This window comes from Nymphaea colorata, chromosome 1 (genome assembly GCF_008831285.2).
Source record: "Nymphaea colorata isolate Beijing-Zhang1983 chromosome 1, ASM883128v2, whole genome shotgun sequence".
NCBI classification, from domain to species: domain Eukaryota; kingdom Viridiplantae; phylum Streptophyta; class Magnoliopsida; order Nymphaeales; family Nymphaeaceae; genus Nymphaea; species Nymphaea colorata.
The window spans coordinates 2,827,446-2,845,634 of NC_045138.2; the positions used below are offsets into that span (position 1 = coordinate 2,827,446).

Sequence of the window (18,189 nt, forward strand, 5' to 3'; positions counted from 1 at the left end):
AGCCAATGAAATCAAAGGTTATAAGGAACGTGCCCTCACCCCAATATCCGACTCGCATATGACATGGGTAGCAAAGTAATATTTATATGCCAAACATATTATATTTGGACTAGACTATTTAGCAGGTAAATCACTAAAACAAACATAAAATGGAGTCTGGGGCATCGGCCCACTATCCAGAAAACAGCATATATACATAAAACAGAGAGAGAGAGCCATCTACAAAACAGCATATATACATCAAACGATAACAAGTTTCTTATTCCACTTGATTCCTCAGAGAGAGAGAGAGAGAGCTGAAAGCAATATATCAACGTTACTAACAGAAAATCCCACCTCCAATGGGAAATTGGAGGGAGATATAACAGCCGATCAAAAGATCATTAGGCACAACATTCACCAAACCATGGCTTGTATAGTTACTTCAAGAATGTGGTTTTAACTTCTAAATTTTGCCTGTCCTGTCTTCTCGTTGACGAGTTATAATGGGCTCTCTAGTTCTGCAACTAAAAGTTTGAGAAATTTAAATGCCTCCCTTTTGTATTTTATGAATCTTGTTTATGCCGAGTGAATCTCCAGCTTCTGAATGGTAGGAAACATATCGATGTGACGAATTTCTTAAAAACGCGTCTTTTGAAATGTTATTACAGCAATCATGCCCATCCGAATCTCTATTTGGATCTTGTGGTTGCCAAGGATATGAGCCGCAGAGAATTGCTCCTTTAAAATTATGCAACAAATTAGGGTAATTTTTTATTGAATTAGTCCCCATCATATTCGTTAATAGTTTGGACTCAAGTTGGATCCACTGTTTACCATATCTTAATGGTTGAATCTTCTTCAATAGTTCGGATTCAGACCTTGACTGAACTTTCTAAGTCAAGTCCAAATCCAACAGGAGTAAGATCCAAACTTTCGTTTAGGAGATTCGATTGGCAGAGAATGTAGCTGTGCGCCTCCCCACTGGCAGCATGTGGAGGTAAATCATGTAGCGGAATAACGCAATAGATCAGGTTGCTGGTACAATATCGCATTACAAGCCATATGACCGCACAAGAATCCATATGCTGGCTGCAAAGCACCCTTGAACTGGATGAACTATCATGGTAGCTGTGGCTGTGTTGGGCAAGTAACCAGCGCGACTGGAAAGCCTTCAGCAGCACTTACCGTCTTATAACCAAGCTCGAACAAGCTTGTCAATAAACCCCTCCATCCTGACTTCACAGCGACCTCGACCAGGAACTCGAGATCAGGCGATATGGTAACAGAGCCTGCCATGGGCAATTGAACAGTCTCCCTTGGATGGAGTACAGTTTCTTGCTATAACATTCATTTGAAACAATGGCCCTACCAGGAGCCGTGATATGGGCAATCCTAAGAATCTGTCTTTTAGATGCCGTGCATTTTCTTGCCATTTCATCTCTCTCCCTCTCTCTCTCTCGTGTTCAAGTGGTTATGCTGCATCAGTTTGCCTAAAATGTGAGAAGACTAAGAATGATCCCAACCATCAAATGTAAGGAGAATGATGGCCTAAAAAATGCGACAGCAACAGAGGAGACCAAGAATTGCAAAGGAAGCTCCCACTACTCGGAAACAGAGGTAGCTGCTGCTTTTAAGCATTCTCTCATGACATTTCCCAGCTTCAAACATGCATCTATGCAAAGCTCCATTGCCTGACAAAAGAAATTTCGAAACAAACATCAAACATAACCACCTAGTCAACAAAGCATAACTGTACTCATATGCACATAAAATACCACAAACCATGGCAAGGCCATAGCCATGAGTGGGTATTGTTTTTAGAATGCATAGCAACAGAAATTAGACCGTAGCAGTCCTAAAGAATTTTAACAAGTCAAAACAGAAGTTATAGTTATCAACAGACAACAGCAACGACAAAAAAAGCAAAGATAATGATGATACTGACAAAGGTGAACAGTTATTATCATTATTATTTCTCCACTCCTTTTCTTTTCCGGGTGAGTGGGAAGTTTATGAAGCCCACAGCCCAGAAGAGAGGCTGTAGCCTCCCCTCCGTCCCACTAGGCCCGGAGTTCAGAGCCTGCTTCTAGACCATATAATCATGATTATTTCCATTCCATGAGTTCTTATCATGAAAAAGATTTCATGCTAGAACATGGTAAGACCGTATACTAGAAACTTTCATACCTCAGCTACTTTTGCAGTTGACCACTCTCCTGTTATGGTCAACTGAGTGACCTCATTACGTGAAGGCATAAAAGAAATCATAAATCCACCATCTTGACAACGCTCTTCTTCCAGTGTAGGGTCAATAACAAGGTCCTTGCCATGGCAAGACTAAGGAATCACATACAAAGGCAAAGTCAGTAAGTGCAATTCATAAATGCATATGAATGTTTAGCCTCCAAGAGTCAGAAAAGCAGAAAATGGTTACATCAGGCATTTTCAATGACTTATAGCTTGATAACAAAGAAAACATACCTAATTTTGCATATTAGGAAGGCACAAACATTTATAAAATTGAAAAATCAAGGGGTTTTCTTTTGTCAAATTTGCTACTAAACTAGGACGAAGATGGGCATTAAATTAGGTCGCCTTACCACCTATAAGGTTTCAAGGTAGACCATGCAGGTCAGGTCCAGCATGGCAGAAAATTAACAAGGGTATGTGATTAATATCAACTTGGGCAGGGAATTGAAAGAGAATGCTCAGGCATCAGCCCGCTCTACCCCAATAAGAGATGGAGCAATGGCCTGGACTGAACCCCATACTGAAGAAAAAAAAGGAGAAAAAATGAGAAAATTTCTGGTGTCAAGCAACATTATTAAACAACAAAGAGAACATACATACCACAGAGGTAGAAATTACAAGATCCAACATCATTATCCCAGCATCAGCAAGTGCAAGGCTTGCACATGATATAATTACAGGAAGATCCCCTACAAGTTGGAAAACAAGAGGAAGGCAATGAGAATGGAAAAAGTGGATTGCAGTAAGACATAAATTAGGGAACCACATCACTCAACTTGCAATATCTGCAGCAAGGAACATCAGTTCAATTATAATGTTTAGCTTAGGAATAGTCCCATTGATTTGATCAAGGACAATACTTAGCTTACTATGAAGCAAAAAATCAATCAACCAAGTCAATGGCGTAGCAGCTTAACCATCAGAATCTCATAAAAGCAACTGTCATTGCTCTAACTTCAGATCTTGCAATGATTAACCAAACTTGCAATTTGGGAAAGGATGATATCCCATTCACCAGTTTTAGTCTCATGTCAATAAATGCAACATACACTCTATTATTACACGTTATACTAGTTTGCTAGTTGTTCCAGATGTACTAGGTACCATTCTGTTACCTTGGAATTGAACCTGTTTGGTAGCAGATGAACTCATCATAATTGTAGAAATGGCCTTTATAATTAGTTGACAATAATATAGATTTAACATAGACAGAAACTACAATTTGAACAACATTAAGGAACAGTTTGAATTGATAAAGTTTAGGTATCACTGTAGACTATTGCCTTTATGGCATCACTGCAACCAATGCCTTGTTGAGGCTCTTTTTACCTGGTACGGGAAAAGGGAGTTGGTCATGAATGCAGTTAGACAAGATACTGGAGTCTGGAAGGGCATTCAAGGTTCAAATTTGTTCCTTGTCTGACATAACAAAGGAAGTTATTTACTGGATGGCTCCAATTTCATACATATCTAGCATAGAATTATGCAGGAAAATTATTAAAAAAACACAATCCAAACTAATGTTGTTAAATAAGATAAGCGAAACGAAGCGTTGAGCCTGTCAAGTGAGGCAGGGTAAAGCGAGGTGGAATAAAGCGTAAGCTTCAACACAAAATTATAAAGTATGTATATTTATGACAAGTAATACCTCCTATGCACAAAACTACAAAAAGTATGTGTATTTGTCACAAACTACATAAAGAATGTATATTTATCACATAAAATATGTTCTCAAAATAACTTTCGCTGATCAAATTATAATTATGATAATCAATCAATCAATCAAACAAATGCAATGAAGATAGCACATGCAATTATGAATACCTGATATAAAGATAAACTATGAAAATTTATCATGATTCATAGTTTAACCATATATTTATTGAGCTAAGAAGTGCTAACCCAAAGAGATAAAGAGAAAGAAATGGTAGAGAAAAAGCGGCAAAACTGTGAGTGAGTGAGAGAGAGAGAGAGTGGAGAGGTGACCAGCCCCAGCGGCCCAAGGTAGAAAGAGACAGAGCGAGAGAAAGAGAGGGCAAAGTAGTAGAAAGAGAGAGAGAGGCAGACAGGAAGATGCTTGCTGGCCGTGGGATTCAACCACTGTGAAAGAGATGGTTTACACGGAGTGAGAGAGAAGGCAAAACAGTAGAAAGGGAAGGGTGGACAGGAAGATGCCTGCTGGTCGTGGGATTCAACCCCGAGTTGGCGACCATCGGCTGTTGGAGAGATGGGTGACACGGTGAGTGACTGAAGCTTGAGCCATGTGAATAAAGCAGTGAAAAAAGAGGTTACAGTTTACCTTCGAGGTCAACAATCGCAGGCAAGAAATGAGACATTTAAAGAAAAACGTGAAAAATGACAATAAATGTCTTAAGATAGGATGCAGGCAGTGGGAATTGATGGAATAAAAATATGGCCCCGGTGGCATTAAGCAAGAAATACACACACAGTAGAATGAGAAATGAGACAGCAAAAACAAAAGGATTTTGACTCAAAACCCTTCAGAGTATGGAGGTTTGGCATTAAAAACAAAAAATCAAACAAAAAAAAGCGCTAAGTTTTTGTTAGTGTCTAATTTTCTTTTTTAAAAAAAAAGGTGTGACTGATGTGCATGCATAAGGCATGCCTTGCGCATCACCCAGAGGTGTACGCCTCACTAGGATGAGGCGCACGATTTAGGAAGCAGCACATCACCCAAACACTTTGATGCATTTGGGTGGGTGATGCACAGTGAGGCGCACACCACATGCATTAGGCGTGTGCCTTTCACGACACTGATCCAAACATTCCAATAAATTCCTGAGAAAGGCTGAAGATTAACAATTGTTTGTTCTTGCCTCATGCCAAACAGAGGTAAGCAAAGAAATGTAAACAGACACATTAACAATAAAAATTAAAAACTCGCAATAGCAAAAGCGTTCCTGATATTACCGCCACCAGACTCCATGACCAAAGCAAAAACATCTACAGTTGTCTTGGGAAAAGTCTCCAACATTATAGCACCCTCCAAAGCTTTATGAAGCATCGAGGACATCTCTTTGTCATCTGAGCCCTACATGTAAAAGGATGCTATCAGCTAACCTAATGATGTAAAATAATAATAATAATAATAATAATAATAATAATAATAATAATATGAAAGCACAAGATGACAGCAAGATGAATGATTCCATATGCCTTTCCACACCTGTCCACGAATCTGTGTGGAGAATGTCATGAAGCTTACACTACAATTCAGCCGCCCTACATCACTATATGCCATTGCTTTTTTACTTTCTCTAGGACCAAATCTGCAATATAGAAATGCTGAAACACATAACTCCATGTAAAACTGCAAGTGCATAAGATGCTGCTATATTGTTATATCAAGAAATTAAAAATGGTGCAGTTCCATTATCCCCTAAGGACAAATTGAAGGAGACGGAACAATACAATACCTTTGTGCTTGCAATGATATACAGGAAATGCAAAAAAGGGAAAAACATTTGCTTAAAACAACAAAGCAGAGGACATGAATTAATGAAATATATAGCTAACTTAAGCACCCAAAATCCATCAAATAAAAAACTAGGCATAACTTATGGTGTTCCACAAGTTGCATGCTGAATACAAAGACTGTTGAAAGGGCATCACACACGTGTCAAGATGGCTGGACACAGGTGCAAGTATGGGCCATGGCTTAGACATGGCTGACTCTTTTTTTGTATTTAGTATACCTTTTGGTATTTTTTGTATACTAATCTATGTGTGTGTAAGTCCATGTCCCCACACCCAAGCTTTTCGAGAATGTTTCACACTGGTGTCTACATCTGCACTCATGCCCACATCCATGTGACATAAGCTCTTACATATTTCTTAAAAAAACTAGTTATATGTACTACTTCATATGAAATAAGGTATTAAAGAATAATCTTTTAGCACTTCATCAACACAGTTGTCTGAGTGCCCGATATATACTAACCTTATGTGTTGGGGGATAGAAGCAACAGAAATATTCACCAAAATATAAGCAACAGAAGACACTGAGTGGACACATATGTGTCACCTTGAAGACCAATTTCAAGCCCAAAGGAACAAGGTGGATATTACCGCTTATCCAAAGACCGTGTGCTCGATTAAAGGACAAAAATTGAATATGATCGGGTCACAAGGAGTCGGGGAGCATCCAAATCATATTATTCTTTGGCTGCACAAATTACTTGACCACAAGAATATGGAAGCCTGTCATTCATTCTTTGACCATGAAGAAATAACCATTCATAGTTCATAGCATCTGGAAAAGCTAAAAACAAATAGGAAAATAAAAAAACCAGCCAAAGGGGACAACTGCCTGCTTACACTGAAACAATGACCTTTGTGCTGCCAAATTCAGCATAAGCAGAACCAACTGCCGCATTCACTGCACCCGTTCTCATAACTGCAATACTCAGAACATTACTTAGTGAGAGAGAGAGAGAGAGAGAGAAGTAAGTTGGGGAAGAGGGGAAGGGGGGCCTACATGCTGGTCTACATTGATGGGTGTTACGGCCATCGACCCGCAATCCATCTTTTGAGTCTCGGGATGCTCTACTCTTTCTCGCACTCACTGTTGGAGAGTACGTGGGAACACTGACTCCTTGACCTTTGCTCGCCATTGTCACTCACTGCTTTTCCTTCCGCTCCCTCCCTTTGATTCCCTTCCTTTTCCCAAGCCCCTAGGTTTTAACAACTACTTGGAAACAATGTAGTTCAATGCAATGAGGTGATCCAAGGCATAAGCCTCAAGATGTTCAAAAGTAAGCTTCATGATCAAAATGATAAATTACATCATAACTATTAAAATAATAAAAAAATTAAACAAACAATTAAAATAACAAATATTCAAGTAAACACAATATAAGAAGCACATTTAACTTGTATTAGTCAACCATCATACATGCATGCATATGAAAACAACAATCAAGTTGTATCCCCAGTACAAGATAAAATAAGTTACATCCAGAATCACGAAATCATATTGAAAACAGCTCAAACAGATGCACGAGTTGTCCCCAAATCAACCTATCCCACTAATACCTTCTATATGCAACAACTCTTGTCAAATCGACCCCTCCTGACAATACTTTCTATGTCTATTTCAATTACACAATCAATCCATGACCATGCATAAAAGCTTAGGCAACTATGTCACATAGGTATGGATACAGGTGCTCGTACCGGTACGGGTTCAGACTATTTAAAAAAACTTGACTACAGGGTACAGCTATATATATATATATATATATATATATATATATATATATATATATATATATATATATAGAGAGAGAGAGAGAGAGAGAGAGAGAGAGAACAGATTAACACATTCATGATTCAAAATTTATAGATTTTAAAGAAGAAACTATTGAACAAAATATGAAAATGCAGCTCTATATGTTTCCTGAGTGTAAATGGTGTAAAGAACAAAACTGAAATCCTAAATTTTGGATAGGAAAGGACTCGGTGAACTTTGACTGAGTCCTAAATCCGACGAATATGGTCCCGAGTACGTTGACCGTATCTGGTATTGTTTGACCAGTACCCAAGAAGTACTCGAAACAGTACCAGTACTGATGTCGTACCTAACCAGTACAGGTACGGTGCCTTTACAATGGTACCCATGTGACAAAGTTGGGCAACTATATCAGAGCTAAACACTAAAAACTTAAAATCAATCTAGGTAAGCAAGTAAAAATACCTGCCTAATGGGTTCAAAACACAGATATTTAACACTTTTTAATAATTCTCGAGGCTGCTTCTAGTGAAATTCCAATGCCCAACGCCATAAACTGGCTTTAAATAAGCTGCAGTTGCACGTGCCGCTTGTAAATGCAGTTCATGCATAATTAGGTTGTAATGCACGTCTTGTCGAAAAGCTAAGTAGTGGTACTGATACATAAATATGCAACTATGCATGGCAACAGTCAGTAACAGTAAGGTATCGGAAAATAAATCTGGGATTTAAATCCCAGGATTGTTTTACTAGAATAAGGTGGAGGAGGATATTTTTCCTCTTTCCAAATTCAGCATGTGTTTGATTAATTGTCACAAATATCGTTTTTGAGTATTAAACGACAAGTTTTTTCTTGGATATAATACGACAAAGTTGTTTTTCTCAAAAAAATCTCAGCAAATTAAAAAAGAATTAAGAACAAAAGGTCCATGTGAAAAATGCGAAAATAAAAATCTGATAAGTAAAAATTGTAAAAAAAGGCGAAAAAATGAAAAAAAAAACTTTTCATTTTGGCATTTTTTCCCCTTTTTTACCGATATGATTGTTTGGAACAATAATGCCATGGAGTTTCTTCTGGTGCTTGATGGCAGAAATAGTGGAATGCTGGGGAAAAAAAAAAAGAAAACTGACTTGCAGTTAATACACAATATAAACAAAGCAACTAGCCACCTGATAACATGAAATGAAACATGGAAAGAATACACCTGCATAAGCAACTGAACTAGTAACTGAAAAATCACGATGAAAAAGTTCTTTGAACAGACCAGGTATTGACTGGTCCAGTTTGTTTTGCTTGGAGGCAAAACGTACCCAATTGTGGCTCCAAGAGTCTGATCTATATCTGTCATGCATATAAGCTTATGCTCCAAAATGAAAGAAGAAAAAGAGCAAGGCCTTCAACTTCCATTGCATCAAGAAACGGAAGACTGAATATGTGGGGGATGATGATCAAGATATATTTGTACAAAAACTCAGCTAACATGATGGAAGACAGCATAGTTTAACAATCTTTTCTCCGACTTGCACATGTCCTTTTTCAACAGGCAAGTAGCATTCTAAACTGAATGATTCACTAACAAGAAGGTATACATTCATCTTTAAATTGCTCAAAACAAACATTCCCAAATCGAGTGTTCAATCAAGGTTGTTCCTCTACCTTCATTGACTAGTCTTTCATTGACCACTAACAGCCATAGGTTCATTAATATGACAAAATGTCTGTGTTCTGTAATTTCCGACCAGCAAGCCTTGGGCACTTTTTTATGTAGAGTTCATCCCAACAATAATACAAATACTCAATCATATTAAGGCATGTAATAACCAAACAACGCACTATTTTTTTTTATAATTGACTAGAATAGAAGTCGTTTCATCACATGGTGGGCATCTATAATTCCCCCAGAAAACTGACCACTGACCACTTATGACATTGCGTATATAGAATCAGGAACTCTAGATTGGTTCTCTCTCCCTTCCAACACAAAAAATGTAGACAAAATCATATCCCGTAGTTATTCTTTTTTTTTTTTCACTCCACTTGCCACACTTGTACTCTAAAGTTATAAACGATAATAACTGCATACAAAATGGAATAAGTAGGCTGCGACAGTGAGACATAGAGAAAACTGGGCAAATTCCGTTGCCGGGCTTTCAAGGGTGCGAAATGGGGGCATTCAGGGGCGGAGCCAGGATTTTTTTTAGGGGCGGGCCAAACGGTCCAACGAACTATTATATATATATATACTCACACACTTTAGATAATATTTACAAATCACAGTATAGTAGAAGTGAACATATGTCGTATATAATTGCCCACGTCATGAACGTGAAGCGCGACCTGTCTTACAGCACATTTAATAATTGCTTGTGTCATTAGCACAAAGCGCGATCTATCCTAAACAGATAAGGTGCTCTATTTCTATTCAGTGGCGTAAGTGTGAGCAGTGAGCATAAGGTGGACATACAAATATCACAACTCAAAATACAACAACAACTCAAAGTATAACAAACAAATACATATATAAACTTCAAAACCCAAAAAGTAAATGTTACTTACCTAAAACAAGCAGTTTTGTATTCTTTCTATGTAACACAATCAGTTTTTGCGTCTGCTTTTATTCCCCTTGGTTTTGTCCCTCCTGATCAATAACTTTTTTTTTAAATAACTTTCAATATTTTTCATCATCTTCTCAATAAGCTAACACGAAAAACCTAAAATTTAAAATAGACAATAAGATTTAAACATATCGAAGTAATCGAACTCGAAACATATCAAAAACTAAAGGGACCAGAGTCCTATATGTTCAGCAGATCAGATCTAGAAAATGTAAGATTGCATTCTACAGTAATAGAGAAGGATATGAATTTATCAGTAATTTTCTTTATTACAAACAGGCTATCAACTATGTTAGTATTTCACCCTTATCTAGTAAAAAAATACAATCCAGTATATCTCTTTAATTGTTCTTCATTCCTAGAACATAAAAGTTTTCTTGCATAGTCATAAGATGTCCTAAAGATCGTAACAAGCATTTGTATGTCTGAAAATACTGCTGCTGAAAACATAAATTTGGCTGAAGCTCATGTGGCAAGCAAAGCTCAAACAACAGATCTGAAGGGAACCTCAATATGTTTAACCAAACTGAGAGGTTCAACCATGTATTATTCAATTGGTTGGTTTATGGGGCATCAAATGCAACATTAAGCTATTTTCTTGTGATGTTTGTAGAGAATATGATTTAACGGTTTGCTCGCAATTCAGTTTTCACTAAGATTCAAGTGGAATTTGAGGTTGCCTTTATCGACATACAGATAGCAAATGCATGAAAGTTTCAAACAAGCTCCAATTCATCTTACGTAGGCAGTGTTACATACCTTGACGTTTAGAAAAACAGAAGTCTAACAAAAACAACTGATCTTGATTCAAGTACTATAAGAACCCATCTGTCCTGCTATGATGATCGCATACAGTTCTATGACACAAGCCAACTTGACAAGACAATAAGCTTTAAAATCTATTCCTCTTAAATCTTAACAATTACTCCAAAAGTTTGAGCAATATAACAAAAGGGGTCTGGAAACAAAACTGAAAGGCAAAGTGAACCCAACATGAATATCTTAATTGTATATACTGCAAATTTCCAACAGTTACTCAACCATTCTGCCCCAGATATGAAGCAGCAAGCTAAGATACCTAAAAACTAATCTAACTTCTGTGAAGTTAACCAACCGACTAGCAGGAGAAGTGCATTCAGAATGAACCAATTAAGCCTACCGACTAGCAGGAGAAGGTTCATGGCACTGCAGAATGATCCAATCTGCAGTGGAGGTGATGGCTCACTGTGGAGCTCTTGATCATGTAATACCACTAAAAAAAAAACTTTTTTATTATTTCTAAGCATACTAAGTCCTCCCGACTCCTGAGCAGCAACTCGTGTCTTACATCTTTAAGAGAAGATGTATTACAGTATGCATCAGGAAAAAAAAAAACGCTGCTTCAGAGAGGAAGAAAATAAAAAACAAAAGCTAGCAATACTACAGCGTATGGAAAAAACAAGGCATTACCCAGATCTGCTTACTCCCTGCGCTGTGGGCCAGGGAGGGAGGTAGCGAGCGAGAGAGAGGCCGCAAGAGAGAGGGAGGGCGGGCGCCGGGGCTGGCTCTGGCCTGCGCTGTGGGCCAGAGAGGGAGGGAACGAGCGAGAGATTGGGCGCAAGAGAGAGGCCGAAGCCAAAGAGAGGGCGCGAGAGGGAGGGCGGGGCCGGCGAGGGTAGAGAGAGAGAGGGCGCGAGAGAGAAACGGCGCGAGAGAGAGGGTAGGGCCAGAGAGAGAGGGCGCGAGAGAGAGCCAGAGGGTAGGGCGCGCGAGAGAGAGGGCGCGAGAGAGAGGGTAGGGCCAGCGAGAAAGGGCGGTCTGGCCAAATTCAAATTTTTTAACTTTTTAAATGCAATTTTTTTTTTTTTCATGTGCTGGGTGGGCCCATGGTCCATGCGGGCCCCCCTCCTCCGCGGGCCCCCCTTGTTCTGATTCACCATGCATAATTCCTCCTTAAGATGTTGCTACTATAAAGTCTATAGTCACAAATAAGGTTAGAATTTTAAATCACAAGGTTTTTCTATAGTATAATCCAAAGAAATACGGTAATTTTTTTAAAAAAAATAAAAAATGAAAGAAAAATAAAATAAGAGTGGAACTAATAACACAAACATAAAAATATATTAAAAATAAAAATAAAAAAACACGTTAAAAATGCATTTTTTTAACATTTTTTCAAAAAAGTGTGTTTTCTAAAGTTTTAAACCACAATTTAATTTATCGCATTTTTTTGGGTTTTTTTATTTTTTTTTGTGACTATGGAACTTAGAAGTAAAGCGGAGATCATGAACATTTACGAAGTCGAACATTAGGGTCTTTGGATTGCCCCTAATCTGAAATCCTCATCATTTGAGAACCATTAATTTGAGATTAGATGCTCTCATTTGATATTAAATCCGACTTTTTGCCCATTTTAAAAGGTAAAATAAGGATTTCAAGTAAGGATTTTAGGTCAGGTAAAAAACCGTTAACTTGATGAACCATAGACTTTATGATAGATCTTGTACATCAGATCCACAACAGGTCCAAGAATTTTAAATATGAAGTAATCCAACGGAGCATGAGTCTCAACTTAGTACAAGGCTACAAGCCCACTTTGATGACTTTAATTTGAGTTAGCTGGTCCAGAAATTTTTTAATTTTTAAATATTTATTTAATTTTCATAAGAATGTAGAATGGCACATTAGATAAGCACGTAAATATGTGAAAGAATATGTTAGGCAACTATTTGTTAACTTTTCAAAGGTGGGTGGGAACTTATTATTTGTTCAAATATAAGTCACCTTTTTTTTGCATTTTTTTTCTAATTTTCGTTTACTTTCACTTTTCTTCTACACCCCATTCCGCTCGTACAAATTTTCTAAATCACAAAGCACTAGAAACTTAAATTAATTTATTAGGTTCTTTGTGGACTTACATTAAGTCCAATTTCTTATATGATTAACCAAAATTTGTATGGATGATCGGCAATTGGTCTAGAGTAGACCTGGGCATCAGGCTGGCCCAGCCTGGCTTGGCCCGATGCTGGAAACCTGAGCCTGGGTCCGGGTCAGATATCCGATACTCGAGCCTAGCTTGGCCCTATTAAAATAAAAAATATTTTTAAATATAAAATAAAAGTTTTTGAATGTACATTATATTTTAAATAATAAAATATAATAATAATAATTTAAAAAATAAAAAACAAAATAATCGAGCCTACTCGCACCAGCTTTTTCGGGCCCAAGCCCAATCTGTAGGATATCGGTACCCGTCGAGTACCCAGTTCCGTTTCGCAGGCTTAGTCTAGAGCATTGTCATTCTCACAAAATGTGACTCAAACACAGAAAAAACCTTTATCCAATGTTCTTGTAAATGCAAAATACAAAGTACACACGGCCAGGAATGTCATAATATGTCTTCCATCCTTTAGTCTATTACCAATTTATATTCCATTGGATCTAAGCAAATGAGATTTCTTACTTGCACTACACTGGTGTGTGTTGAATTTCTTTGAGTATTGTCTTTCCTCAGGCACTGAAAGCAGCCCTGGATCATGGGGTGATGGGGGGAAGGATTTCGGCCTTCACTTGGGATAACATCCGATTGAAAAATTGGATTGGATTCGGACTAGGAGATGACATTCCATTGTAATCAGATTCATGTTTGGTTTTAAATAAATGTCTGATTGGATTCATATTGATATCTGGATTCAATTTAAAATAAATATCTTATATCCAATGCCCATATATTTTTCAAAAAGTTGATCCTTATGCGGTGCAGAGTCTGTCGTATATTAAAAAGTTGAATTTCGAGTCGGATCTGAAAATAAAGGTCCCAATTGATAGGGATTAAGATTGCGAATTTAGATATCCGATTAGAATATGGTATAAACTTTATCTTCATCTTTATTGATATCTGAATTTAAGTCTGAATGTATGAATATCTAATTATCACTGAAAGTGACGCGTTATTAATGAATTGTTAAAGTTCTAGGTGAGCAAGAATATATGAATATCTAATTATCACAGAAAATGACGTGTTATTAATGAATTGTTAAATTTCTAGGTGAGCAGGAGGCTACCAACTGCCCAGAGTGAGGTTCGAAAGCTACACCCATGCCCTTACATTCTGGGTTATGGTTTGCATAGGAACCTAAGTAGATATCCTACATCATTTAGGTAGAGTGTTTCGATCTCACCTTTTGCGGTTTATGAGAGTAACGCCCATGAAGATCGAACTCGTGATGCACTATTAACATGTCGGTTGTCCGACCATGCTAAACCCCTTTTGAGGCAATTAATTGTTAGATTTTTTTTTTATAAAAATAATTAAGATAGCCACGAACTTTTATAAAATAGTTTCACGGTACTGAATAGACTTTATACACACAAACTTTGAAGTGGTTGGGTCATTGCCACTACTTTGTAACTCTTGGCTCTCATCAAACACAGGCTTTACATCCACTAACTCTGAAGTGGTCGGATCGTTGCTAACACTTTAGAGCCACAACTCAAGTATAGTAGGCGTTTGTTATATATCCTGTCAGTTTGCGTAGATCACTCTTAGGTAAATCATGGACAAGTTCTTGGAGTAGAATGAGTGATATTTGCACCAACAATAATGGTCGTGTGAACAAGATCACTTTTGTGATGGCATTGGTGTTGCTCAACACCTTATGTCCTGCATATGGAAAAAAACTCCGAATTATTATCAGCTGCGCTAAGAAGAAGCTTGGCACTACGAGTCCAAATATCGAAACTATGTATAAGCTGCAAGCATTCAATCGCATCTCTTTTTTCCTGAAAAGAAATATTCTCAACTTCAATACAGTTATATTGGTACTCAAGATTTCGCTCGTTCTCTACCAAATGCAGCGTATTAGGAGAGCATCACGAAGCGTAGATGGACCGTTGAAGTACGTAAAATGATGCAAAAATTGATCTAATTGGTCGTTCTTCTTAGCCTGACCTGCAGATCTTTAGCCTGTAAAAAAAAAATAGTGACTTTTGTTTACCATTGCGCTTTTCCAAAAGTGTTTTGTCCAACTTTAATATAACAGTTTTTAATTGAAAAGTAGTTAAGTTTAGAACGGGGGCATTGTGTCCTGTGCCAATTTTTTGCCTCACACATTATTCAGCCATTAATTTCCACTCTTTTATTTAAATTGGTGTTCAACATCCGTCCGCTTATATAGCTGGTTTGATGGGAATCAGTGGGCCATGTGTCATTTGTTAAAATTTTTTATTTAATTATTTCTATCCAATTTTCAGCTGAATGATATGCCAATCTATTGAGTCGGCAGCTCTCCGGGTTCATTTTCAAAGACTTTGGGTGGGCATCAGGCTAGAGTTCTAGGTCAACTCGGCGCCTGTTTGTTAGCATTAGGGTTCTTTCAAGTTTAATTGGGCTCTAGAGAGGGGTGAAATCAGAAATTTTTTATGACGAGAATTGAATTAAAATTTTTAAATTTTGAATAGGGTCAAAGTATCATTTTTTAAAATTTTTATAAAAAACAAGTGAAATTTTCTAACATTTACATATAATTTTTTTTGAAAAAATTGAGAAGAAGCGAGAGCTCATGCTGGCTCTACCTTAGCTCTGCCTCTAATTCAAGCCATTTTCAGTTGTATTTATATCAAAAAGTAAAAATATATAATAATTAATATATATATATATATATATATATATATATATTGGAGCCCAACCAGGTTGAGTTCACTTCAGCCCAAACCCAGGGTCCGAAAGCTTGGCCAGTGACCTTATCTAAGACAGGAACCAGATAGGTTTCTACCTTAGGAATGGGGCCGTATCAGTTTTCTCAAAAATGTACATATGAGTTGGAAGTTTGGATTATATAAAAAGAGCCAACAAAAAGCCTACAGCTTCCAATGATTTGCTAATACAATAAAAGGAAAGAACAATTGTAATAGGATGACGCTCGGGAGAATTTTCCCTACTTGTGAAAGTAATGTGATCTGACCCCGATATAAAACCTGGGCCATCTTCAAGAGCCATTTGCAAGTACATGACCACTTTAACAGCCATTTTCATGAACATGCGAAGAAGAAGAAGGAGATCCTCACCTCAACGGATATATATATATATATATATATATATATATATCTACGTGTGTGTGTTTCTAAAGCAAGCCACCAATCTCACCATTCCCCCATATATATATATATATATATATAGCTATTGTCCTCCTCCCAAGGGCATGTTCTTACCCTTTATTCACACCCGTCCGCCACTGGAAACACCAGTTCCTGTCTGATTTGCATGTGTTAAGCATGCCGCCAGCGTTCATCCTGAGTTAGGATCAAACTATCCAATAAGATTCATAGTTGCATTACTTATAGCAGCCTAAACAGTGAAAACAGGGTTGTGGGAGAGCAATACAAGCGTCGTGTTGCTAGGCGAAGCGGTGAAGTACTGCACCCTAGATGGCGAGAGTCCAGTAGCCGAAAGCATCACTGGCTTACGCTTTGACCCGAGTAACATGAGACCTGAGCAAGCACCACCTTGCAAGGCTAAATACTCATCGGTGACCGATAGCGAAGTAGTACCATGTGGGGAATGTGAAAAGAACCCTGGTTGGGAACTATATATACATATATATATATATATATATATATATATATATATATATATATATATATATATATATATATATAAAATAGCTAAAAATTAAATATATATTGGTTAAAGCTTCATAAAGACATAAACTGTCGTTAAAAACATGTATGACTGCTATGTATACCAGATCTTTCAATATATAATCATCTAATAAGATCTGTTCTCTTTCTCTCTCTCTCTCTCTCTCTATATATATATATATATATATATATATATATATATATATATATATATATATATATATATATATATATATAGTAAATACCATATCACTTGGTTAAGGGAAAAAGTAGACCTTTTAAATTTAAGTTAAAGAAGTGTTTTTAACAAAATGTGAACCTTCTAATGTGCTTGTAAACCTAATTTAATATGAATCATTTAATTCAAATTAGTTTTATCAAAAAATACTATCAAAATTTGATGTCAGAAGAGCCCTTCATTTTTCAATTAATAAAAATCATTAACATCATAAAAAAATGATTACCTTAATAAATGTTCCTCGGTAAATCACTCTTAAAGACCATATATATAAGGTTAGGTTGTAAAAGTGATTAATTTTGATGGATCTGGTTTTTATCCCCTATCCAAATGGTTAAGTGAAACTGGTGGATCCTAGACTCTGAGGTCACGGATAAAACCAGACCCATTGAAGTATTATTTTAAATAAATTAAAAACATCTTAATGTATTTATAAAAACTACTTTGATATAAAGCACGCCTTAGTTTGAGTTGTCTTTACAAAAGTGGCGAACTTCACATGATCAAATTTTTGATGCTATGTGAGCCTTCAAGTTCTTTTTACGAAAAACACAACTAAACTAAAAAAATGATTGAGTTAATATATATTTTCCATCATATCATACCAGTAATGTTATATAAAAAAAATTATTTGTTGTATTTTTAAGCAGTCTGTTTTTATTCTCTCTCTCTCTCCCTATATATATATATATATATATATATATATATATATATATATATATATATATATATATATATATATATATATAAGACAAAAGACTCAATAAAAACATTAAAAGCAACGAAAATAAAAGAAAAAAAGTCTTGATGTTTTTATATTTCAAAACAAATTGTTCACTTTCTCATTTTTTACATTATTTTTTGCTTTAAAGTTTAAAACTTCAGTTAAGTTATTTATCCTTAGTTCTGTCATTACTAAAATATCATTTTTTATCATTTTAGCAAATTCCTGTTTATATTTTTTCTCGATAGTTCCTCATTTATTTTGTTTGGGGTCGTATTAAGCTCCTTCGTACTCATGCCGATCAGCAAGAAAATCAAGAACTTTAAGCCATGCTTTTGAGATTATAGCAAACATCGTAAGCCCATGAGAACTTTTTTTTTTTTTTTTAAAACGAACATAGACTGCAAAGTGAATTGGATGTTTCCTTCATAAGCGCATTTTAGCGCTTGGGCCGAAAGCAAATGTCAATTCTCAAATGACTATCATAAAAGTTTATAAAACTCAAGAAAA

General features: G+C 36.5%; 1 protein-coding gene across 2 annotated transcripts; it reads right to left on the reverse strand.

Annotated features, from left to right (window-relative positions):
• Positions 1 to 1,284: 1,284 nt before the first annotated feature.
• LOC116250700 (exosome complex component RRP41-like) lies at positions 1,285 to 11,877 on the reverse strand. 2 transcript variants are annotated; one of them, XM_031624538.2, is made up of 9 exons: positions 11,549 to 11,877; positions 10,041 to 10,122; positions 6,731 to 6,940; positions 6,571 to 6,649; positions 5,420 to 5,522; positions 5,164 to 5,284; positions 2,833 to 2,921; positions 2,170 to 2,319; positions 1,285 to 1,673 (listed from the first exon to the last, which is right to left on the reverse strand). In XM_031624538.2, the coding sequence occupies exons 3-9, from the start codon at positions 6,864 to 6,866 to the stop codon at positions 1,584 to 1,586; spliced, it is 768 nt and encodes a 255-aa protein (XP_031480398.1). In that variant the 5' UTR covers positions 6,867 to 6,940; positions 10,041 to 10,122; positions 11,549 to 11,877; the 3' UTR covers positions 1,285 to 1,583. The 2 variants fall into 2 exon arrangements, with proteins under 2 accessions (XP_031480398.1, XP_049932252.1); XM_050076295.1 differs by having other exon boundaries at positions 10,041 to 10,195.
• Between the last annotated feature and the right edge of the window lie 6,312 nt (positions 11,878 to 18,189).

Bases quoted from the DNA above. Each gene is read 5' to 3' on its own strand.
- LOC116250700 (XM_031624538.2), bottom strand. From the start codon at position 6,866: ATGGCGAGCAAAGGTCAAGGAGTCAGTGTTCCCACGTACTCTCCAACA. The intron at 5,523-6,570 runs GTAAGCAGGCAG...TCTATATTGCAG, and splicing joins ACAAAGGTCATTGTTTCAGT to ATTTGGTCCTAGAGAAAGTA. The intron at 2,922-5,163 runs GTAATATCAGGA...TCCAACTTGTAG, and splicing joins GGTCATGGAGTCTGGTGGCG to GGGATCTTCCTGTAATTATA.